We start from the raw sequence: 25,526 nt of genomic DNA, 5'->3' as shown, positions 1-25,526 counted from the left end.
CCCATGCTCCCCTGCCCCGTTCTTTAGGCAGAAAGGAATGAACGGAGCCAGCTGCATGCTCCCTAATATCCTTCCTCTGGCCTCAGTTTATCCACTGATGCATAAGACCAGCCCTCCTGGTCTTCGCTGTAGCCAAGGCAAACAGCAGACTCAGCGGAAAGCAGCACAAATATTGACCAAAGCCACTCTTAGTGTTTGCTCTAGGCATGAACACTTCCTCTTCCTCCACATTTCAAGCACCAGGGGACACTGGGTGACAGCCAGTAGAAACAAAGGAGGGAGATTCTCACCAGCCCCAACTCCCAACCAGCAATGACAAGCACTGTTCCATGAGCACCTGCTATGTGCAGGCTATTCTGCAGCCACTTTACCCTCCACCCCGAGAACAGGAGCTGCTTCTGCTCACCCCTGTGCTTAACAAATAGCAGGTGCCTAATAAATACTTGTTCGATGACTAAATGAATGCACCAATGAAAGGCCCTTGTAACAATGACAGTGGCAGCATTTCAGGGCTTCCCCTTCACCAAATATTCTTCAGGGCACTGTCTTAGTTTCCTATTGCTGCTATAACAAATTACCACAAACTTAGTGACTTAAAACACAAATTTATTACCTTAACAGTTTTGGATGTCAGAAGTCCAAAATGGGTCTCCCTGGGCTAAAATCAAGGTATTGGCAGGGCTTTGTTCCTTTCTAGAAACTCTAGAAGAGAATCCACTTCCTGGCCTTCATTCCTTGGCTCATGGTTCCTTCCTCCATCTTCAGAACCAGCAAGTTAGGCTCCTTATGCTGTCATCTCTCTCCTCTTCTGCCTCCCTCTTACACTTATAAGGACCCCTATCATTACCCTGGGCCCACCTGGATAATCTAGGATATTCTCCCATGTCAAGGTTAGCTGATTAGCAACCTTAATCTCATCCGCAAGCTTCAGTTCCCCTTACGTAACCTAAAATATTTACATGTTCAGGTTTTAGTATGTGAGCCTCTTTGGAGGACAGTTACTCTATTTACCACAGGTACTTAGCCTGCAATTTGAGCAACTGCCACCAGGGGGAAGAAGTGAATTCATTTTTAGCTCCACAATCCAAATAGGCTCTTCACAGGCAGGACTAACTGAAAAACCACAGCCTTCTGTATGCTTTTCTTTTTCACCAGTAAAAAGTAGAACTTTATTAAGACAACAACACATAAACGTCATTTTGTATTATGTAAAATACAAAACACCAAGGAGAAGCTCGACGTTACAGAATAAATTCGTGTACAGCCTAAGAATGTGGGAAGATTGGGACAGAAAGGGGCCTGGGAGCAAGAAAAAGCATGGCCTGGATATTGGCATGCCAGGTCTCTCCCCTGTCCAGCCCCAGAATCCCTGGCATGGCCCTTCCTTTCTTGAGACCTCAATTTCTCCATCTTTAAAATGGAAAGTTGGTCAGAATGGGTTCCTCCAAGGGGAAGTTCCAGGGCCAAGCTAGAGACTGGGCTGACCATCCCCACCTGCTCTGTGAGGTCACAGTGCCAACAGCTCCCCTTGACCCAGGGAAGATTCCACATGGCACCTTCCAGGGAAGGCTAGGAGGTGGCAGCAGAAGTAGCCATTTCCTCCTCACCGACTCCCAGAGAGCCCTGCCACCAATTCCCCATCCTAGAGAAGGACCTCGATGCCCCGGTCCTCAAGGAGCCCTGGGAACTCATGTGGCCCACACAAAAATGTGGCCCGCGTCCCCAAGGAGGTCAGATCCAGGAGGTGAGGACAGCATCCCCTCCCTCTGCCCAGCCCTTGACAGTTTACAAAATGCTGCCCCTCAGCCTTTTCTTGGAAGCCAGCGGGCATTACCAGCTGCGCCTACAGATGCAGCACCTGAGGTCAGAGAGATTAGACAGTGGCTTTCCTAAAGTGTCCCAGCCAGGAAGTGGTGGGGTGGTTTTCTTTTCAGCACGTGTTTACTGAGCACCTTCTGTGTGCTAGGCACTGGGCAGAGTGCTGGGAGCGTGGCGTTGCACCAGATGGGTGTGGTCCCTGCCCCTGTGGAGCTCACGTGAGGGAGACAGATAGTAAATGAGAAAACACACATCTCTGCCATCTTTATCTGTAGGAGACCTCTGGCTGCAGGTGATGGAAATTCCAGCTCAAAATGATGCCTACGTCTGGGCCCCCAGAACAGGTGTATATCCCAAGAGGGTGTACAAAACAGTTCACTGGGGTAAGGGGAAAAATTATTAGAACTTCAGTATGTACTTTCCTTTAGCTCATCCTCTTTTAATTTATATTCCTCAGGCAGGTACAAATAAAGCTTGTACATTTGAAAGGGCAAATAATATATCAGCACACTTGTAGAGATATATATATATATATATGTATATGTATAGCTATACATATATATATATAAATAACATTGGGAGTATAATAAAAAATGATGTTTGGAGACCATTACATTAAGAAATAAAGAAAATATGTATACGTATAGCTGATTCACTTTTCTGTATAGTAGAAACTAACACAACATTGTAAAGCAACTACACTCCAATAAAAATTTTAAAAAAAGAAAAGAAAGAAAAATGTACAACACGGGGAATATAGCTAATATTTTATAATAACTATAAATGGACTATAACCTTTAAAAATTGAGAATCACTGTATTGTACACCTGTAACTTATAAAATATTGTACAACTGTATTTCAATTAAAAAAATTTTTAAAGGAATAAAGAAAATTTATCTCACATATTCAAAGGTCCCAAGGTGTGGGTGGCTCCAGAGAACATTAATTCTGAGGTTCTGCAGTGCCAGCCAAGATGCAGGTTCCTGCCATCTTTTTTTTTTTTTAAGTTTATTTATTTATTTATGGCTGTGTTGGGTCTTCGTTGCTTTGTGCGGGCTTTCTCTAGTTGCGGCGAGTGGGAGCTACTCTTCGTTGCAGTGCGTGGGCTTCTCATTGCAGTGGCTTCTCTTGTTGTGGAGCACAAGCTCTAGGCGCGCAGGCTTCAGTAGTTGTGGCCCGTGGGCTCAGTAGTTGTGGTGCCTGGGCTTCAGTAATTGTGGCTCATGGGCTCTAGAGTGCAGGCTCAGTAGTTGTGGCACACGGGCTTAGTTGCTCCGTGGCATGTGGGATCTTCCCGGACCGGGGCATGAACCCGTGTCCCCTGCATCGGCAGACGGACTCTCAACCACTGCGCCACCAGGGAAGTCCCTCCTGCCGTCTTTTTGCTCTCCCTTTTGGCCTCCGCTCATGGTCACAAGATGGCTACCACTGTCCCAGGAGTCACACAGAAGCATGGCCATATAGGGTGGAAGGAGAGTGGGTATTGCATCCTGTAGGTCTCAGCTTAGCAGTGAGAAAACTTTTCCCCCAAGTCCCAGACCCCTGTATCCACCCCCACACCTCACCCCTGCAGACTTCCCCATCCTTGTGCCAACAGCAAGGGGACTGAGAATACAACAGGCTGAGACCAATCAGGACCATCTAAATCACTTGGGGGAGAAGGGGACAAGGGACCAAAACCAGCCTTCTGCCAGTAAGAGGAGGGAGTGGCTTTTGGAAGACTGCCATAGCAAACTGAGTCCTTTCCTCTAAAGAGACCTGCATCGGGGGTCAGCCAGACCTGGGTCTCTCCCTGATTCGCAGTCCTGTGTTCTTGAGCAAACTTTTCTGCAATTCAGTTTCTCCATGTGGAAAATGGGGACGCCACACTCCTTGTAAGTTGTAAAATGCAATTGTGAATCTTGTTGTTGCCAGGGTCATCCAACGAGGCCGGAACACCTGCAGGATGACAGAGGAGGCTTTGTCAAACACAGGTGAGAAGGGAGGGGAGAGGGGATCCCAGGGTCATTGTGGGCAGTGAGGGGCTGAGGCTCAAAGATGTCAAATGGACAACCCAGGGTCACCCAGCAAGGGGAGGGGCAGGGAAGGGGGCAGGGATGCTCCCCGGTGTCTGCAGGCACCATATCCCAGAGGCTGGCAGTGACATGACAGCCGTGTGCTCTCTGCAGGTGACACCTTCCTGTTGCCTATCCGCATCAATGCCTCAGGCCTGACCCAGGGCATGCTGGGATGTATGTGTACGTATACACAGAAGAGCTGCCTGGGCCATCAACATGGGCCTGGGAAGAGGGCCCAGCCTCAAGTCAGGCTGCAGGTTGAGCTCTGGAGGTCTTCCCTTCAGAGGTGTCAGGGGTGTCATTCCAGCGAGGCTCTCTGACGGTTGGAGAGAGGGACTAAGAGAGAGGCTTGCTGTCTGGAGGAGAAGCTAACTGCCAGGCCTTTTCTGCTCTGCCACCAGGCTGGCCTCTGAAGTCGTGGGAATGATTTGATGCAACTCACCCTCACTTCAAGGACATGGTTCTGACCACACCCTAAAGATCAGTCTTCTATGTTCATCCAGCCACACTTCCACTATTCATCCACTCAGTCATTTATCCAACCCTCTGTTCACATATCCACCTTCTGGGATATCCACGTATCCCATTAGTTCATCCATCCCTCCAATCGATTCACTGAGTCATCCATCAATTCACCCATACCTTTATTTGTTAATATTCATATCCAACCAGTCATCAACCCATTCATCCTTCTAACCCCCCTCTCATTCTCCCATCCTCATTCATCTTCCTATTCAGCTATCTTCCAAGCCATTCTCTTACCCATTCTTCCATTTATCCACGCATCCTTCCACCTATTCATCCATCCTGAACCCCTACTTTTTGCCTAGCTCCCCAATGCGGGGCAATGCTAGGCACCCGGGGATGAACCAGACAAGGACTCTTCTACTGAGAAGCTCTCAGCGTCTGGGAATGGACATTAGCAAGGACATCTCAGGCTTTTCATGTGCCTGAGTCACTTTTAAGTGTTGTTAACCACTGGCTGCTAGCGGGTTTACTGCAGCTCCAGTACTCACCCCAAGCTGGTGCTTACCCATCAGCAGAGCAAAGGACTGTCCTGGGCTCGAATAGCAAATTGAGAGGGTCTCCCAACAACAGGGTCTCACCCCTGTGGGTTGTTGCAGGATAAGAATGAGAGTGCAGCTACTCACTGCTTCCCTGTCTCCTCCACAGCCTGGATCAGCCGCCTGGCTTGCTTCCTGAGGACTCAGGCCCACCAGGTTCTGTTCAACACCTGCAGGTGAGCAGGGGCAGGTGAGGGGAGGGTTATGGGGACTGGAACCGTACACTGGTGACCATGGCAGCCCCATCACTGGTTTGGACCTCCCCTCAGATAAGCTATCTCAAACCCGGTTTTTATCGCATCGCCTCACCCCAGACCCCAGTGTGGCTCCCCATCGCTCCAGCACCTCAGCCTGTAGCCCTCTGAAATCTTGTCCCTCCCTTTCTTTCCAAGCTCCTCTTATTCTGTTTTCTGCTGTGGATCCATTGGGCCAGCAATGGGGCAGCTAGGATTCTCACTCCCTGGACCCACTATTCCTCTTCCCACCTCCGTACCTTTGTACAGGCCGTTCTTCCCGCCTGCAATGCCTGTCCCATTCTTTCCCTTTCTGTTCCCTGCCCATGCAAATGCCTCTAAATTCCTGCAAGAGTTTCCCCCTTCATTCGTTCATTTAAAGTTTATATTCTAAACGCTTCCTTAATGCCTACTCTGGGCCCAACCTGGTCTCCATCACTCATGAGCTCTCAGTTGGGTGGGGCAGGCAGACACCAAAAACAGTGCCAAGCTGGGAGTGTTGACTCTGGAGGTTGTAGGCAGAGGGGACATTTGAACGAAACCCTGAAGGGTGCACTTCCCGGGAGAGAAGAAGGGAGGGGACAAACAGTATATAGATGGAGGGAGTGAGAAGGACATGGGTGACCACTGCGAGTTGATCTCTGATGGCCCCAGATACTGAGGTAAGAGCTTTCTTTCCTCTGAGATGCTGTGGAGCCACAGAATATGGCCAGCATTAGGGAGAGAGTGTCATTGCCCAGAAAGGAACCTGTCTCTTGGGGTGGGAACGGGGCAAGAGCCAGGCTAAGACTTACTAGGCTGTGCAAAGCCCTACCTCGCCTTGACCACTGCTTCTCTGTCTTCCAGATGCAAGCTGTTCCTCTGCAAGCTCATGGGAAAGACAGGTGTTCTGATCCTCTGTGCTTTTGGTGTGTACCCAGAGCCCTGCCCCATCCCAGGTGGAGGTATCCCTGGGCTCTTGCCCATCCTGGGAAGGGAAAGAGTGAGGGCTCTGGCACTGACTATGTGACACTGGGTCAGACACTGCCCCTCTAGGAGCCTCAGTTTCCTCATCTGTCTAATCAGTGTTGCTCGGAAGATTAAATGAAACAATGACCAAGAAAATTTTTTGAAAGCTAAGAAAAACTTTGAAAACTGTAAAGCTCTCCCCAGACCATGTTATGATAATCATGTCTCTCTCTCTCTCTCTCTGGGTCTCTATGGCTTCCTACCAGACACCACCACCACCATCGCATCACAGCTTTGCTTTTTCAAGCAAAGGAATCTCCTCCTTCCACTTAAGGGCACCACGGGGTTTGGAGCGGGGGGAGAATTTCCTAGGAAATTAGAAATTCCTAGGCAACATAACCCAACAGATAAGATTCTTTTAAATAGCTTTATTAAGGTTATTAAGGATACCATAAATAACCCCATTTTTAAGTGTATAACACAGCAGTTTTTAGTATATTCACAGAATAGTGCACCCATCACTACTAGCAAATTCCAGTATTTTCACTGCCCCCGAAAGAAACTTCCCAGTCCCTGGCAGTCATTCCCCATGCCCCCTCCCCTTCGACCTAGGCAACCACTAATCTATTTTCTGACTCTATGGATTTGCCTATTCTGGACATTTCATATAAATAGAATCATACAATATGTTGTCTTTTGGTTCCTTTCACTTACAGTGTTTTCAAAGTTCATCCATTTTGTAGCATACGTAAGCATTTCATTCCTTTCTATGGCTGAAAATCCATCGTATGGGTAAGCCACATTTTGTTTATCCATCCATCAACTGATAGACATTAGGGTTGTTTCTACTCTTTGGCTGTTATTAATAAAGCTGCTATGAACATTCCTGTAATATTTTTGCATGGACACGTGTTTGCAATTTTATTGGGTATATACCTAGGTGTAGAATTGCTGGATTACTCTATCTGAGGAATTGCCAAGCTTCTCTTCCAAATGGCTGTACCATTTACATTCCCACCAGCAATGTGTGAGGGTTCCAACCATTATTTTTTTTTAACATCTTTATTGGAGTATAATTGCTTTACAATGGTGTGTTAGTTTCTGCTGTATAACAAAGTGAATCAGCAATACATATACATACATCCCCATATCTCCTCCCTCTTGCGTCTCCCTCCCACCCTCCCTATCCCACTCCTCTAAGAGGACACTAAGCACTGAGCTGATCTCCCTTCCAATCATTATTGTCTGTCTTTTATCAGCCATCCTAGGTCATGCGAAGTGATATCTCATTATGGTTCTTACTTCATGTCCCAAATGACTAATGATGCTAAGCATCTTTCCTTGCGCTTATTGGCCATTTGTATATCATCTTTGGAGAAAGGTTTATTCAGATCTTTGCCCATTTTTAAATTGGATTGTTTGACTTTTTATTCTTGAGTTCTAAAAATTCCTTATTAGTCGGGATTCAAGTCCCTTATCAGATATATGATTTGCAAATATTTTCTCTTATTCTGTGGGTTGTCTTTCTTGATAAAGTCCTTTGATTAAGGCCAACTGTAAATTCTGATTAAGTCCAATTTATCTGTGTTTTCTTTTGTGATATGTGCTTTTGGTGTCATATCTAAGAAACCATTGTCTAGCCCAAAGTGATGAGGATTTACTCCCATGTTTTCTTCTAAAATTTTTATTGTTTTAGCCCTTACATTTAGGTCCATGGTTCATTTTTTAGTTAATTTTTGTATATGGTGTGAGGTAAGGGTCCAACCTTATTCTTTTGAAGTAGATATACAATTGTTCCAGCACCATTTATTGAAAAGACTGCTTTTCCCCATTAAATTGTCTGGTACTCTTACTGAAAATCAATGGACCATAAATATGAGGGTTTATTTCTGTACTCTCAAGTCTATACTATTGACCTATGTGTCTATCTGTTTGCTAGTACTGCCCTGGATTGGTTGCTTTACAGTAAGTTTTGAAATCTAGAAATTGTTTTGGCTATTATGGGTCCCTTACATTACAATATGAATTTTAGGATCAACTTTTCCATTTCTACAAAAGAGGCCATTGGGATTTCCGTAGGGATTGCGTTGATCCACACATGAATCTGGGGAGTAGTGCCACCTGAACAGTGTGAAGTCTTCCAATCTATGAACATTGGGCTGTCTTTCCAGTATTGATGAATAACTCTATGCCTCCTTTAATTCTTTCAATGATGTTTTGTAGTTTTCAGAGTGAAAACTTTGTACTTCTTTTGTTAAATTTATTCCTAAGTATTTTATTCTTTGCCATTCTGTTATAGATGGAATTGTTTTCTTAATGTCATTTTCAGACTGTTCATTGCTAGCGTTTAGAAATACAGTATCCTCAGGGGGACTGGTTCCAGGAACCCCTGTATATACCAAAGTCTGCAGATGTTCAAATCCCTTATATAAATTCATGTGAATACAGTCAGGCCTCCTTACTTGCAGGTTTTGCATCCCCAGATTTGACCAACTGCAGATGGAAATTTCGATCAGCAGTTGGTTGAATCTGCAGATGTGAAACCCCCCAACATGGAGAGCCGAAGGTATATTTATTGAAAAAAATCTGTATGTAAGTGAACTCCACAGTTCAACCCCTTGTTGTCAAGGATCAACTGTACAATTGATTTTTGTGTACTGATCTTGTATCCTGCAACCTTGCCAAATTCATGTGTTACTGCTGACACTAGGCAAGACACCCAGTCTTGTATACTTTAGGATCTCTATATGCAACATCATGTCATCTGCCTTTTATTTCTTTTTCTTGACTAATTGACCTGGCTATAATCTCCAGGATAATGTTAAATAGAAATGGCAAGAGCAGGGAATTCCCTGGTGGTCCAGTGGTTAGGACTCATTGGTTTCACTGCCAGGGTCCGGGTTCAATCCCTAGTCTGGGAACTAAGATCCCACAAGCTGCACGGTGCTGTCAAAAGAAAGGGAGGAAGGAAGGAAGGAAGGAAGGAAGGAAGGGAGATGAAAGAAAGAAAGAAGGAAAGACAGAAAGAAAGAAAGAGAAAGAAAGAAAGGAAGGAAGGAAGGAAGGAAGGAGGAAGGAAGGAAAGAAGGAAGGAAGATGAAAGAAAGAAAGAAGGAAAGAAAGAAAGAAAAAGAAAGAAAGAGAGAAAAAGAAAGAAAGAAAGAAAGAGAAAGAAAGAAAACTGGCAAGAGCAGACCTCCAGTCTTTCACCATTAAGTATGATGTTAACTGTGGGTTTTCATAAATGGCCTTTTTCAGACTGAGAAAGCTCCATTCTATTCCTGGTTTGTTGAGCGTTTTATCATGAACAACCAATGGGTTTTACAAGCTTTTAATAATGGCTTGAATAATGAGATTTCAGGCAGCCCAGATATCATAAAATGCAGGGGAGACCACACCCCCTTTTCTTCTCTTTGTCAATTATCCCCAGTAAGATTGAGACAGGAGAGGGAAAGGAGACAGATTAGTTGGTTTATGTGAGACACTTTGCATATATGATATCATTCAATCATGAAGTGGATATGACTGCTATTCCCATTTTACAGAGGAGGAAACTGAAGTGTAGAGAGATTAAGTAACTTCTCCCAAATGCTAGTAAGTGGCAAGGCTGGGATTTGAATCCAGATGGCTTCACTCCAGAGCTCTTAACCTTTCATCTTAAATGGCTCATTCTCATTCCCCCATCCCCACAGGATTCTGGATGTTTTCTATGCACTTGCTGTCCAAAATGGATGTCTGGCAGGTGAGTGTGTGCTCTCTTCAGGCCCCACCACTGACTGGCCTCACCCCAGCCAGTCAATGTCGCCTTCATAAGCTCCTTTCACTCTTAGGGTCACAACTGGACCCTACTCAGTTCCTGACTCATTCCAGCTCCAAATCTCTGCCTTTGCCATGCCACCCACCTGGAACCCATTTCTCCTGCCAAAATGTGACTTTTGAGGACCAGAGGCATAGTTCCTCCTCCAGGACGCCTCTCCTGTCACTCATTCCCAGAAGTGACCCATCTCTTCTTTGTCAAGGCCCCCACCTAGAGTGGGATGGTGAGGCCAGGGAACACATTTCTCTCTATTCAAGGCAGTTTGTTCTTCTGCTTAACTGAGATGAGACCATTTGCTTTGTGGTTCCTGGAGAAGGAGGAGGAGGAAACCAGTGGCCAGAGCTCCCTGTCTAAGGACAGAAAAGAGCCCTAGGGAGAAAGGGGATCTGATGGGCCTGTCCTTCCCTCTGCTCTTCTCCCCTCATGAACTTCATCATATATATGCTTCAAGATCCAGTTAAAATGTCACCTCCTCCAGGAACACCTAAGCAGAGGTAGTCACATTCCCCTCTCCCACAATTTTCTGTAAACATAAATGCAATTTTTTTGTAATAACTATTTCCCCAACTGTATTAGGAGTCCTTGAAGGCAGAGCCAGGTCTGATTCATTCCAGCAATGTCCACCTCAATGCCAGGCACAGGGTGGACATGATCAACGCTGGATGTCTTGATGGCCAGCTGGGAATGTGAATGGATGGGGGATGGAAGTAATGGATGTAGGGATGGGGGAAAGGGATAGGGGGAAAAACGGATGGATGAATGGAAGAGTGTACAGATGAGAGAGTGGATGGATGGGAGGGCAGATGGGATAGCCTGAGTAAATGGATAGATGGATGAATGGATAGTTGAGTGGGATGGTAGATAGATGGGAGGGTAGAGGGATGCATGCGTGCATGGATTGATGAGACGGTCAATGGATAAGGTAAGGCAGATGGATAGGAGGGTAGATGGATAAGAAAGATTGGATAAATGGAGGAGCAGATGGATGGGAAAGGGTGGATGGAAGTGTATGTGGATGGATGAATGAAAAGAAGGGTAAATTGGATTTTGAATGTATGGCAGGTGGATGGGTGGGTCGGTGGGTGGAAGAATAAATAGGAAAGTGGATGAGTGGATGGATTTATGGTTGTGGGAGGATGGATGGATGAAACTCTATTGGGCCCAGATTAGGTCATCTGAAGAAGATCCCTTGCTTTCCTCAACACCCCACCAGGATGACAGCATAAATGGTCCACTGCAGAGATTGAGGTAAGAAGAATCTGCTAAATAGTCCTATTATCACCTAAAAACCAGAGCTATAGCCAGGACCTGAGACGTATTGGCTAAGACTGTGGGCTCTGCCAGAAAACCTGGGTTTAAATCCCAGCTTCCATACTTCCTACCTGGCTAAACTTATGCAAGTCACTTCACATCTCTGGGCCTTTGATTCCCCATTTATGAGTGAGGTATAACATCCACCTTGTTCTAGGTAATTATGGGTATTAATGAAGATGTAAACTGTCTTGAATAGTTCCTGGCCCATAGTTAGTGCTCAGCAAATAAGAAATTTTAACCAACAAGATACCACCTGGTGGCAGCATCCTTAAATGCAGACAAAATACTCAAATATTTAGAAGGAATGAGCTGGGTTTAAGGATAGTTGGATAGTCCAAGCAGAAGGAAGAGCATGAGTAATATTTTAGAGATAAGAACTTTCTGGGTAGGTTCAGGGATGGGTCCATGAGAGTGGAAAAATATGAAGCTAGTTCTTTGTGGGCTGACTGGCAAAGGTAGAAGCTGAGGGTAATAGCAGCAGCATCACAAATTGGTCAGTCCATATTCTCACTCCTTCCTCATAAGGATGTACCAAGAAAAGGTGCAACATCATGCTGGGGAAATCCAGGACCTCCGAGGTAACTTGAATCAGCTCATTGCCAAGCTCCAGAAGATGGAAGCCATGTCAGATGAGGTGAGATGCTGGCCATTCTGCCCCCAAACACCTGACCTCTCTTTGTTTGATGCCCCACTCCTCATATCCCAAGTTTTGGTGGAGCATATCCCACAATAATTTCCTGGGAAAGAGCAAACTAAGAGGTATATTATTTTTTTAAGAACTTGCGTGTTTGAAAACATCTTTACTCTACTCTTGCACTTGATTGATAGTTTGGCTGGGAATAGAATCCTAGATAGGAAATTTTCCCCTGAGGATTTTGAAAGACGTCCACTATTGTGTTCTATTTTATACTGTTGCTTTAGAGAAGTTTAATGTCACTCTTATTATTCATCCTTTGAGTGTGATCTGTTTTCATTCCTGAGAGTTTGTAGGATATTCTTTTTACCTCCAGTGTTCTATATTTAATCTGCTTGGGGGGTTGCTGAAATTATTGACTCTATGGGTTGATTTTTTTTCAATAGTTTAGGAAAATTCTTAGCTATTATTTCTTAAAATATTGTTTCTACCCCATTATCTTCTTAAAATATTGTTTCTACCCCATTATCTATCTCCTCTCCTGGGACTCCAATTACATCTATGCTAAACTTTAGAGTGCTTTCCACATAATTCCTATATTATTACCTGGTTTGCTTGTTTTTTCATTCTTTTTCTCTATGTGCTTAAGTTTTGATACTTCCTCTTCATATTTCTTCAGGTTAACTAATAATCCTGTAGTCTGTTCTGTCCAATCTACTCAAATCTTTCCATTAAGTTCTTAATTTCATATATTGTATTGTTTAGTTCTAGAACATAAATTTGATTCTTTTTCATAGTTTTTAATTCTATGGTGAAATTCTCCATCATTTCATCTATGCTGTCCGTCTTTTCCTTTATTTTATTTAACATACTGGTCACAATTATTTTTAAATCCTTGTCTGCTAAATCTAATATCTGGATCATCTATGGTCTCCTATTTTCCGTTTTTTCTTTGGAGTATCAATCTTATGGTCTTGCCTTTTCATGTCTGGTAATTTTTTAGTGTTTTCTGGACATTGTTTACAAAAGAACTAGATGCTCCAGATAATTATAATTTCAAACAGGGAGAGTTCCCCCTTTTCTTTGTAAGGAAGATGAAGTATACTGATCACTTCTGTGTAAACATGCATTGAACTGGTTCAGACCTGGATTGCAATTTTTATAGGATTTAGTCAGAGGTTTTCAGTTTAACCCTCTAGCCTCCTGCCTGTGCAGTTTCAAAAATTGGTAATTTTTTTTTTTTTTTTTTTTTGGCCGTGCTGGGTCTTCGTTGCGGTGTGCGAGCTTCTCATTGGGGTGGCTTCTCTTGTTGCGAAGCTCGAGCTCTAGGCTTGCAGGCTTCAGTAGTTGTGGCGGGCAGGCTCAGTCGTTGTGGCTCGTGGGCTCTAGAGTGCAGGTCCAGTAGTTGTGGCGCACGGGCTTAGTTGCTCCATGGCACGTGGGATCTTCCGGACCAAGGATCGAACCCATGTCCCCTGCATTGGCAAACAGATTCTTAACCACTGCACCACCAGGGAAGTCCTCGTAAATGTCTTGATGGGAAAGGCTGCCATGTGTTTGAGGCCTCTTGAGTTTCCGATTTTTTAAAATTTATTTTATTGAAATATAGTTGATTTTCAATGTTGTGTTAATTTCTGCTATACAGCAAAGTGATTCAGTCATACATACATATATATTCTTTCTCATACTTTTCCATTATGGTTTACCACAGGATATCGATTATAGTTCCCTGTGCTATACAGTAGGACCTTGTTGTTTATCCATTCTATATATAATGGTTTGCATCTGCTAGTCCCAAACTCCCAGTCCATCCCTCCCCCACCTCCCCTCCCCCGTGGCAGCCACAAGTCTGTTCTCTATGTCTGTGAGTCTGTTTCTGTTTTGTAAATAAGTTCATTCATGTCATATTTTAGATTACACATATAAGTGATATCATATAGTATTTGTCCTTCTCTTTCTGACATACTTCACTTAGTATGATCATCTCTAGGTCCATCCATGTTGCCACAAATGGCATTATTTCATTCTTTTTTATGGCTGAGTTGTATTCCACTTTATATATGTATATATACCACATCTTCTTTATTCATCTGTTGATGGCCATTTAGGTTGTTTCCATGTCTTGGTTATTGTAAATAGTGCTTCAATGAATATTGGGTGCATGTACCTTTTCGAATTACACTTTTGTTTGGATATATGTCCAGGATTGGGACTGTAGGATCATATGGCAACTCTATTTTTAGCTTTTTGAGGAGCCTCCATACTGTTTTCCATAGTGGCTGCACCAATTTACATTCCCACCAACAGTGTAAGAGGGTTCCCTTTTCTCTATACCCTCTCCAGCATTGGTTATTTGTAGAATTTTTAATGATGGTCATTCTGACTGGTATGAGGTAGTCCCTCGTTGTTTTGATTTGCATTTCTCAAATAATTAGCAATGTTGAGCATCTTTTCATGTGCCTGTTGGCCATCTGTATGTCTTCTTTGGAGAAATGTCTATTTAGGTCTTCTACCCATTTTTGATTGGGCTGTTTGGTTTTTTGTTATTGAGTTGTATGAGCTGTTTGTATATTTTGGAGATTGAGCCCTTGTTGGTCGCATCATTTGCAGATATTTTCTCGCAGTCTGTAGGTTGTCTCTTCATTTTGTGTATGGTTTCCTTTGCTGTACAGAAGCTCATAAGTTTGATTAGGTTCCATTTGTTTATTTTTGCTTTTATTTTTATTGCCTTGGGAGACTGATCTAAGAAAAACAATTGGTACAATTTATGTCAGAGAATGTTTTGCCTATGTTCTCTTCTAAGAGTTTTATGGTATCATATCTTATATTTAAGTCTTTTAGCCATTTTGAGTTTATTTTTGTGTATGGTGAGAGGGTGTGTTCTGACTTCATTAATTTCATGTAGCTGTCCATCTTTCCCAACACCACTTGCTGAAGAGACTGTCTTTTCTCCATTGTATCAATATATTCTCACCTTCTTTGTCAAATATTAATTGACCATAGGTGTGTGGATTTATTTCTGGGCTTTGAGTTTCCAATTTTGGATACAAAATCTCTGACCCCACTGGAAGCCTTACCTGCCAGGGTCAAGCTTGGATTCTCAGCCTCTAATTGTACCCATAATTGGTTTAGTGCCCTCAGGTAAGCACAGCTGTAGCTACTCAGTATTGATTTAGCATTTCTTCTAGGGCATGAGTTCTTACAGTGAGGCCCCTATTCCAGCAGCGTCCGCATTAACTGGAAAAATGTTAAAATTTTCAAATTAATGGGCCCCACCCAGACCTACCAAATCATATACTTTGATGATGGGAACCAACTATCTATGTTTCAACAAGTCCTTCAGTGATTCTGGCACACAATAAGGAGAATCACTTTTCTAAGGCTTTAACCTCTTGCTTGTTTTGTTTTGGGGTCCACTTCCTCAGAGGGACTTTGTTTACTAAGGCTTGTGAGACCAGGAAGTTTTATTCTGCCTTTCAGAAGCTTTCAAAGTAGCCCTTTAGCTTCTTACATAGTCTTGGGGTTCAGTTAGCATCTAATGGAGGAAAGTGGTCATGGTCAAGGCTCCTCAAATCTCCAATTTTGTCCCACCCACTGTAGGTAACTGTTAAAAACTTTGCTACTTTCTCTTTTACCAGTAGCAGCCCCTTGTCTGACCCAAACTCAGATCCTCAACCCATGCCCAGAATCATCAAATGCCCCAGGGATTTTTTTAAGAATGTCAGCACATTTTAGAGTGGTTGTCCCCTCTCTAGAATTTTAGTTCCTCTGTTCCTGTTTCTTTCATAGCTCAGTGATGGTTTTAAAATATGATTTAGTAAACTATCTGGCTTTTTCTAGTTGTTTTTAGTGGGATCATTGGTTCTCTGTAACTTACTACATCTTACCTAGAAGCCCTACCTCTTACCTTATAGCTGAAATGTCACAATAATATGCCTATGGGCTGGCCACACTTGGAACCCTTTTAATTTGGAAACGTGTTCTTTAGTCCTAAGAAATGTTCTTTAAGAAAGACAAATATCGTATGATATCACTTATATGTGGAATTTAAAATATGATAAAAATGGACTTATTTGCAAAACAGAAACAGACTCACAGACATAGAAAACAAACTTACGGTTTCCAAAGGGGAAAGGGGGGAGGGATAAATTAGAGGGGGAGTTTGGGATTAACATATACACACTACTATATATGAAATAGATAAACAACAAGATCCTACTGTATAGCACAGGGAACTATATTCAACATCTCTTCCTATAATAGAAAAGAATTTGAAAAATATATAGATGTGTATAACTGAATCATTTTGCCGTACACCAGAATCTAACATAACAATGTGAATCAACTATACTTCAATTAAAAAAAAAAGAAATGTTCTTTAATCATGTTATTAAATTGATGATTTCCCCCTGGCCCTGGTTGCTCTAGTCTCAGTTTTGAAACTACTCATTATGTGGATGTCAAACTCCTAAACTAATACTCTGGGATTTTTTTTTCACCCCATTTTCCTCTCTTTATCTTTTTGCTCTGCAGTTGAGAAAACATTGTCAGCTTTAGCTACCAAACCTTCTACTGAGTTTTTCATTTCTGCTAATGTATTCTGAATTCGTAACGGTTTTCTCTTTGTTCTCTCGGTGCTCCTTTTCATATTATTTTCCTATTCTTAATTTATAGATGCAGTATCTTTTCTTTTTTTATCTTTTTATGAGCAAAATCTTTTCTTACCTTTTGGAGTTCAGCTCTTACTTCTCTGTGCCTCAGTTTCCACATCAACGAAATAGAGTAATAATCACGGCCCTATAACACTCTAGCTATCATCTTAGTTACCACTGCTGCATGACAATCCAACCTAAAACGTTGTGGTGCAAAACTACCATTTTATTATGTTCAGAGATTCTGTGGGTCAGGAATTCAGACAGGACACAGCGGGGATGGTTTGTCACTGCTTCATGATGTCTGGGGCCTCAGCTGGGAAGACCTGAAGGCTAGGGGTGACCCAATAGCTGGGTCTGGAATCATCTGGAGGAATCTTTATTCACTTGTCTGGAGGTTGATGCTGGCTGTCGGCTGGGAACTCGGCTGTTGACTAAAGCACCCATAGTGGTCCCTTCGTATGGCACGGGCTTCCTCACAACACGGCAACTGGCTTTCAAGAGTGAGCGTCCCCAGAGAAGCAGGCGGTTCACCTTTTAGGACTGAGCCCACAAGTCGTACAGCATCACTCCTGCCATAGTCACAGGCCCATCCAGACCGATGGGGAAGGAACTGAAGTCCCACGTCTCCATGAGAAGGGTGTCAAAGCCACACTGAAGGAGGAGCGGGGAACGGGAGACATTTTTGCAGCCATTTTTAGAAAATACAATCTGTCACCGCTGTGAAGAGTCTAACAGAATAATAGCCGGTGATTACTGAGCACCAACTATGCTAAACGCTTTGCGGTCTTTCTCTGGCAACAGAGCATAGTGGTTGAGAGCCTGAACTCTGGAACCCAAGTTCCCGGGTCTGCCTCTTAACAGGTGTGTGACCCTGGACAAGTTACCCTTTTGTGCCTCAGGGTTCTCCTCCTTAAAATGGGGATGATAATAGTACATACCTCCTAGGGTTGCTGTGGGGGCATAAGAGTGACCATACGTGAAGCCGAAGACAATCCTGGCATATAGTAGCGGCTTTGAGTCTCAGCTCTAATCCTTGCAAAAGTAGGAGGTGGACGCGATTATCAGCCCATCTTACAGACAAGAAAATCGAGACTCAGGGGGCGGTAAATAGCCCAAGGGCTCTTAGCAGGAAAGGTCTGACTCCAGCTCCCCTGCCCTTAACTTCACTGAGACCCCTGGTCCTGCGTGTGTGACATCCCATCACAGTGGGTGTGAAAATACTAAGTAACCCCATGGGTGGGATAGGGCTGGCCCTGGGCTTCCTCACAGCATAGCACGGGGCAGCCCTGTGTGTGGACCACGCAGGGGCAAGCAGGTAGGGACAAGAGGGAGTCCTGAAGGCACACATCACCTGGTGTGAACACACCTGTAGACCATGATCCATAAGAACGCACGAGTGCACAGCTTGGGTTTTCTGCCTTCTCAGCAAAAAATGGCCCAGAAAATAATGAAGATGATCCAAGGAGATTACATTGAAAAGCCGGACTTTGCCCTGAAGTCGATAGGTGAGCGCCTCTCCCTGCCCCCCCTCCCCCTCCCCCTTGCCCCACCAATCGGCCCACCTCCAGTTTCCTTAGATACCCTTCAGAGGGTGATTTCAGTTCTGGTCTGGGGCACACCCTGCTGCTGGGAAGTTTGTCCTCAGAGCTAACCTCTGCCTCCCAGCTGGTCTCCTTGTTACAGTTTTCCGTTTTCTCCCATGGCAGCTGAGGTGGGGAGGGGAGGGGAGGCCCTTCCCCAGCCCTCCCCCACCCATCATCCTCCAAATCCAGGGGTCAGCAGAGTTGTCCCTGCCCGGCTGGGGAGACTGACCACGGGCCAATTACAGTTGGCAATCGTGCCTTGGAAAAATAAAGCCAGTGGCTGCAGTAGAGGGGTGGGAAGGAGGGCACTGGGTTGAGACCTGGTGAGGAGGGAAAAGCGTTCCAGACTAAGGGAACCGACGTGAAAGGTGCCCCTGTGAGGGGCTGTGTGGAAAGAAGGGAGGTGGGCCGGCAGGGTGGGCTGCCCTGTGCAGACAGTACCAGCTCACGCAGGCACCCGCAGGCCCAAGGAGATGTAGGGTCAGAAGGCATCAGTCTAACTTCTCAGGCCCGGAGTTTTTTCCTCTGTGAAATGGGTATAATCATGGCCATAGTAATAATAACCAGGTTATAGTAACTAGGCTGACGTAAGTGAGCAAGCACCTTACTTCGCACCAGGCGCTGCTGGAAAAAGTTTGGTGTATTAACTCCTCGTAACCTCACAACAACCCTATGAAATGGATGCTATCGTTACTACTATTATTGTTACTATTATTACTCCCATTTCCCAGAGGAGAACACTAAAGTCCAGAGAGCACCAGTGACTCTTCCAAAGTGCTCCCCCGGCACATAGTGAGTCTCCCCTCCACCAGGCAGAAGCCAGGGCTGCTCAGCTGAGACACCCCTCCCCCCAACCCTGCACCATCACCTCCCATACAGGGGCCTCCATCGACTATGAGCAAACGTCAGCCACATACAACCACGACAAGGCTCGCTCTTACTGGAACTGGATCCGGCTTTGGAACTATGCACAGCCCCCGGACGTGATCCTTGAGGCAGGAGGAATGGCAGGACTTGGGGAGAGTGGCAGGGGTGTGGTCAGGGGCCTGGGGGCAGGAACTGAAGGCAGAGGTTGGAGCGAGAGTGCAGGGGGTGGGGGCCTGGGGCAGGGGTAGGAACAAGAGAGCGGGGTGCAGAGGCAGAGAAAGGGGGCAACTGATGGGGCAAGGGGGGCTCTGGGGAGAAGTCAGGGAGCAAGGGCAAGAGGCGAGTGCAGACAGCAGGGACCCCTGGGGGGGGCAGGCACAGGGGCAAGGACAGCCTGCTTTGGCACTGGAAAGGGACCCTCCCCCAGCCCTCAAGTCTTGAGGGGCAGGGAACCCTCAGGGCCCTGAGAAGGCCCCTGCCCTCGCTGCGCTGGGCTGAGGGGAAGGCTTATCCTTGCTACCACCTATAGTCAGGGAATCTTCCTGGTGCTGGTGGTACTCGAGCCAAGCTTTGTAGACAGGAAGGATCTGGCTCATCCAGGAGGGCCGATGAGGTCTAGGCAAGCCAGGGTGGGATGAGGAATCTGCTCTCACCCACCCACCCACCCACCCAGCAAAGCCCTCATTGCATCTGCCACTTCTAGCCCAACATGACACCTGGCAACTGCTGGGCCTTCTCGGGTGACAGAGGCCAGGTGACCATCCAACTGGCCCAGAAGGTCTACCTGTCCAACCTGACACTGCAGCACATCCCCAAGACCATCTCACTGTCAGGCAGCCTGGACACTGCCCCCAAGGACTTCGTCATCTATGTGAGCACGCCCTGGCCGGGAGCGATGCTTAACTGAGGGAGGGAACAGCTCATAATGGCAGTATTCCAGGCACTGTGATAAACTGTCTGCACAATTCCCGAAGCCTGCAGGGGCTGGACCTTAAGGCTGGGAATGGGCAGGGTTGGGGTCAGATCACAGCCTTCAAGGAAAGGGGGTAAACAGTACTTTATTTCAACCCAAGCTTTTCAGAGCCAATTTAGTCTTCAGAGACCATTAAGCCCCCATTTTACGGATAAGAAAACTGGAGATTCAGAGAAAGGGCAGGGAAACATCAAACCCTACAAGTCTATGGCAGAGTTAGAAGTGGACCCCTAACCTACTGACTCCCAGTCCAATGCTCTTTCCTATTCATTTACTCTGTGCTGCAATGCTACGGTGCCCAAAGAGGTAGGGAGCTCCCCATCCTGGGAGGTGTGCAAGTCTCGGCTGGGAGAAGGCAGCACCCTCTAGATGTCCTACCTGTGCCTGACACTTTCTTTGTGGTTCTGATTCTCCAGGGCATGGAAGTTTCCCCAAAGAAGGAGGTGTTCCTGGGAGCGTTCCAGTTTCAGCCAGAAAACATCATTCAGATGTTCCAGCTCCAGGTACATGAGAAAAGCTGCCCACGTTGAGCACCTGATGAACACACACTGCGTGCAGGGCTTTACCCAGGGGCCCCCACTTCATCTCCCAGCAGCCCGAGGAGGTGCACAGTTGTCACTAACCCACTGACAGATGAGGAAACTGAGGCCCAGAGTGACAGAGCTACTGCCCAGGGCCTAGGGTAGGACCCTGAGGAGACCTATTCGCTTCCATTTCCCTGACCTGCCCAGGATCCCTCCCGCTGTGGTTCCTCCCAGGGACAGCAAGTGTTGAGCAGGTGGGGCCCGTCAGGCCAGGGTTGCTGGCCTCAAACTTAGAGTCTCCATACTGGGGGGCCACATGATCAGCACCTGGTCCAACCACAGGTGGGGAAGCTGAGGCCTGGAGGGGAGGGAGTTGGGGACAGAAGCAGGACCAGAGGGTGGCTGCTGGAATGGCCCTGAGGCTCAGTGGGATGTCTAGGCTTGGGAATCAGGCTAACCCTGACCCAAATCCTGACCCAGCCAAACGTTCTCTGTGATCTCAGGCCATTCCCTTTCTCTCTGGGCCTCAGTTTCCCGTGGTGTAATTCCCTGGTAGGTTGAGACCATCCAGTGAGATCTCACAGGCCAAGGCCCCCTTTTGCACTGGGCTCCATCCCCTCTGGGGAGGGTGCAAAAAGGGGAGGGCGAAGCACTTACGGAGCACCTACTGTGTGCCAGGTGCCAGTAAGCCATCTGGCCCCAAGATCTCATTTCATGCTTACGGCAACCCTGAGAAGCAGGTATTACCGCTCCCTCTTACAGACGGGGACTGAAGCCCAGAGAGGGCGTGGTTTGCCCAGGGTCCCGGAGCACGTATGTGCTGTGCTGGGACGCATTCCTCATCACAGTCTATCTGTCCTCTGGCCTCATCCCCTTCCATCCCAGCCCCTGAGTAGCAACTTACTGTGTGGCTTTGGGACATTCTGCTCTCTGAGCCTCAGTTTCCCCACCTGAGGAAATGGAGGGTTCCCTTTCTCTCCCAAACACTCCTCTGGACAGGCCGGGTGGGGGCCTATGGCGAGCTGCCCCCCGTCTGTGACTCTTTTCTAGAACCACCCTCCCAGGACTTTTGGAGCAGTCAAGGTGAAGATATCAAGCAACTGGGGGAACCCACGCTTCACCTGCCTATACCGAGTGCGTGTGCACGGCTCTGTGACCCCACCCAGAGAGCAGCCTAACTAGAGGCCCCACCCCGAGAGAGATTAAAGTTTATTCTTCACGCCCCTGCCCAAGTCTGAGTGTCCTCTGGCCCCGAAAAGTGAGGGTGGGCTAGGGTTTGATGTCTGAAGCTCAGTTAGCAATTATCAATCATGTGCTGGGTACCCAGGCACCCTCACAGCAGTCCCATGAGTCCCCATTTCACAGATGGGGAGAATGAAGTCTCCAAGCAAAAAAAAAAATGACTTGCCAGAAGTCACAGCCAGCAAATGGCAGCACTAGGATTCAACCCCAGGCAGTCTGATGCCCGTACCTGACCCAGCTTCCTGGCTTCAAGTCAAGCTCTGCCCCTGACCTGAGTGTGACCTTGGGCAAGACCCAGCCCTCTCAGTCTCTCCATCTGTACAATGGGGACAGAATTATGGCTGTTGTATCAGATGATGTGGGAGATGAGAAATCCCATACCTGACCATCACAAGAGTGTTTCAGCATCACTGATCATTACGGAAATGCAAATCAAAACTACAATAAGATACCACTTCACACCCATTAGGATGGCTATCGGCAAAAAAAAAAACAAAAAAAACCAGAAACAGTAAGTGTGGATGAGGATGCAGAGAAACTGGAACCGTTGTGCACTATTAGTGGGAAGGGGTGTACAGCCACTGTGGAAAACAGTAAGGCGGTTCACAAAAAAATTAAAAATAGAATCACCATATGACCCAGCAATCCTGCTTCTGGATATTTACCCAAAAGAACTGAAAGCAGGGTCTCAAAGAGATACTTGTACACCCATGTTCATAGTAGCATTATTCACAACAGCTGGAAGCAACCCCAGTGTTCATCAACAGATGAATGGATAAACAAAATGTGGCCTATACATATAATGGAATATTATTCAGTCTTAAAAAGGAAGGAAATTCCACAATATGCCATGACTTGGATGAACCTTGAGGACATTATGCTAAATAAAATAAGCCAGTCACAAAAAGACAAATACAGTATGATTCCACTTCTATAAGATACTTAGTCAACTTCATAGAGACAGAAAGTAGACAGGTTGCCAGTGGCTGGGGGAGGGGAGAATGGGGAGTTAGTGTTTAATGGGTACAGAATTTCAGTTTTACAAAATGGAAGGAACTATGAAGATGGATGGTGGTGAGGGTTACACAGTATTATGAACGTATTTAATACCACTGAACTGTGCACTTTAAAAAGGTTAAGATGATAAGCTTTATGTTACATGTATTTTACCACAATTTTAAAACTTGAAAAAAAATTATAAAATATCTGAAATCCTGTAAAGGAAAAACTCTGGGAAACTTTAGAAACATTGTAAGAAAATTCTATAAATTCTGATAGCGTGTTCCATGTCATCACTGTATACGATTAGAAATGCAGATGTAAATATTTTTTTGTTCCTGTTCCCTCAATCAGTCACTCATTCTTTATGTGCATAAACTTTGTCATAGCTGAGTCTCACCTGTTCTAGTATTTACATAAGAGCTTACGGAAGTGCTAAAGCCAGTATCTACTGTGAGTATCTACCACTGTTCCACCCATGGAGCTCTCAGCACAGAGCATGGCACACAGTAGGTGCTGTGTAAATGATGGGTAAATGATTACCAAGGTAAATGATCACTGTTAACCTCTGGCCCCAGGCGGGTGATAGGAGGTCCAGTACTCGGGGACGGGGTGACGCTGTGCTAGAAGGGGGCAGGCTGCTCAAGCCGCAAAGGGCACAGGGATGGAACCTGCAAGGGAGGGACTCCATACAGGCAGGGGGAGGCAGGTGGAGAGACTGGCAAGGGTTCAGCTGGACATTAGGAGGGTGGATAAATCAGAAATACACTATCTCCTGGGAGAGCACACCGGACAGGCCCTTGTCCTGCAGCAGAACCCACCCCTCTGGCCATCAGGCAGGCTCCTCACCAGCCCCTGGGAACCCTCCAGCACCCAGTCCCAGGGCCTGCCTCTAATGGTCTCCATGGTCAGTGTGGCTTCAAGGGGTCACCTCATCCTCCTGCCACTCCCTGCCCCCTCCCAGCCACCAGCGGACCTGGGAGCCATTCATATCCAACTTGGCATTATTTCCATAGTTTTTATGAGAACCGGCCTCGTTATTAACAAGAATGTTTTGTTTATTTGTTTTTTTGCGGTACGCGGGCCTCTCACCGTTGTGGCCTCTCCCGTTGTGGAGCACAGGCTCCGGACGCGCAGGCTCAGCGGCCATGGCTCACGGGCCCAGCTGCCCCGCGGCATGTGGGATCTTCCCGGACCGGGGCACGAACCCGTGTCCCCTGCATCAGCAGGTGGACTCTCAACCACTGCGCCACCAGGGAAGCCCTCCAAGTATTTTTGAGGTAGTTTTTAATCTGAAGGAAAACTCCAAAGTGTAAAATAGATAAAAAGCTGAAGTGCTCTGGAGAAGCCGCTGTAATAGCCTCCAAGCATCTCTCCACAACATGTTTGGAAAACTACTGGACAGGGTGACCCTGAAGGCCCCTTCCAGCTTTAATCTGCAAAGATATGGTCATTCAGAGACTGTATGGCTTCCTAAGTCCTACCAAGAGCCCAGTGAGACCAGAGCAGTAAGCTGTAGCAGTGATGGGTCAGAAGTGAGCCACCTTCAAGGAGACAGTAATCTCGGAAGAACACAACTAGCACCACCAGGCTCTGGAGTCAGACTGCCTGGATTTGGATCGATTACTTCTTGGCTGTGTGACCTTAGGCGAGATGCTTAACCTCTCTGTGCCTCAGTTTCCTCATCTGTCAAATGAGGATAATTATAAAAACTACCACCTACGTCCCTAGCTCCCAACCTCCTCCAGAACAAGCCACCACCATTCCCTCCACTTCCCAGGGTGTCCCCTACCCACCCCCAAGCCCTATGTGGTTCTGGCCTACAGCTGAGAGAGAAGGAATAGGACAGCTTGTTTCTGTTGACCTTACCCTCTTGGGCAGTGAGGGCAAGGGGCTCTGAGAGGCGTTGAAATGGAGGATGGGCCCGAACATGCTGATGTTCCAGAAGAGGATGTTCCCATTGTAGGAGGAGGTCCCAAGGAACTGGTTCTGGTACCTGGCCATGCTCAGGACATCCTCCGTGTGGAAGGTCTGCCAGCGTTAGCACAAGAGCACCGGCTTGGTCTTGTGGAACCTGCACACATGGCCAGAGGCAGAAGGGCTGAGAGCTCAGCCTTACTGGTCTCCTGGGAGACCATCATGGCCTCTAGGATTTGGAGCGCTGACCCAGAGGAGGACACTCCAGAGGAGGTGTAGATCAGGGATGAAGCTCTGCCCTGCTGACTGCATTTACTAAGCACCTATTATGTGCCTGCTATAAAGGTCCGGTCCTAGGGGCTTTATATACACTAATCTTACAGATTTGCCCCATTCAGACACCTCAGTAAGGATTCAGGTTGAAAGAAGGGGAAACCATGGCCCTAGAAAAGCCCTCTGAAGAGGAAGGGACCCTGCACATGCTCTTCCCTCTGCCTGGAACGTCCCTCCTGTCCCTAGCCCCTCACTGCTTCACTGAGACCCCTCCTGCTCACTCTTCAGACCCCACTCCACCCTTGACATCCTCAGCTGACCCTTTTCTGACGGTCCCTGAGACTAGATCAGATTTCTGTCCCCTCCCCATAGAAACCTGTACTTTTTTTTTTTTTTCCATAGCACTCAACAGACGATCACAAATGAAGTTATTTGATTAGTGTCTGCCTCCCCCTGGGAGCTCCAGGAGGATGAAGACTCCGTATGCTTGTTTATACCCGTCCCCAGCACCTAGTACAAAGCCTAGAACATATCGGCTGCCTGGAGTGATGAATAAATGGACAGATGAGAGGGTGAAGCAACAGACATCACCCAGCACTAATTTCCT

At 46.3% G+C, this 25,526-nt stretch overlaps 2 protein-coding genes across 2 annotated transcripts in view; one reads left to right on the top strand and one right to left on the bottom strand.

The window, feature by feature from the left end:
- The first annotated feature begins 1,526 nt into the window (after positions 1 to 1,526).
- On the top strand, positions 1,527 to 21,859 carry SUN5 (Sad1 and UNC84 domain containing 5). Its single transcript, XM_022592688.2, is given in 13 exon segments — positions 1,527 to 1,744; positions 3,734 to 3,792; positions 3,988 to 4,056; positions 5,050 to 5,116; positions 6,020 to 6,081; positions 9,814 to 9,863; positions 11,152 to 11,186; positions 11,778 to 11,886; positions 17,968 to 18,046; positions 19,004 to 19,119; positions 19,695 to 19,862; positions 20,381 to 20,467; positions 21,539 to 21,859. Coding segments are annotated over 13 exon segments (1,143 nt in total). The 5' UTR covers positions 1,527 to 1,658; the 3' UTR covers positions 21,695 to 21,859.
- Positions 19,675 to 25,526, bottom strand: part of EFCAB8 (EF-hand calcium binding domain 8) — a 41,902-nt gene continuing 36,050 nt past the window's right edge. The window contains 1 exon segment of the mRNA XM_022592695.2: positions 19,675 to 24,803. Coding sequence (XP_022448403.2) covers positions 24,518 to 24,803 — 286 coding nt within the window. The 3' untranslated portion in view covers positions 19,675 to 24,517.

This window comes from Delphinapterus leucas, chromosome 15 (genome assembly GCF_059928025.1).
Source record: "Delphinapterus leucas isolate spDelLeu-1000000601 "Yukka" chromosome 15, BTC_Dleu_Yukka2, whole genome shotgun sequence".
Classification (NCBI taxonomy): domain Eukaryota; kingdom Metazoa; phylum Chordata; class Mammalia; order Artiodactyla; family Monodontidae; genus Delphinapterus; species Delphinapterus leucas.
The sequence above is the reverse complement of the archived record's forward strand: the minus strand, read 5'-3'. Positions and strand labels throughout refer to the sequence as shown.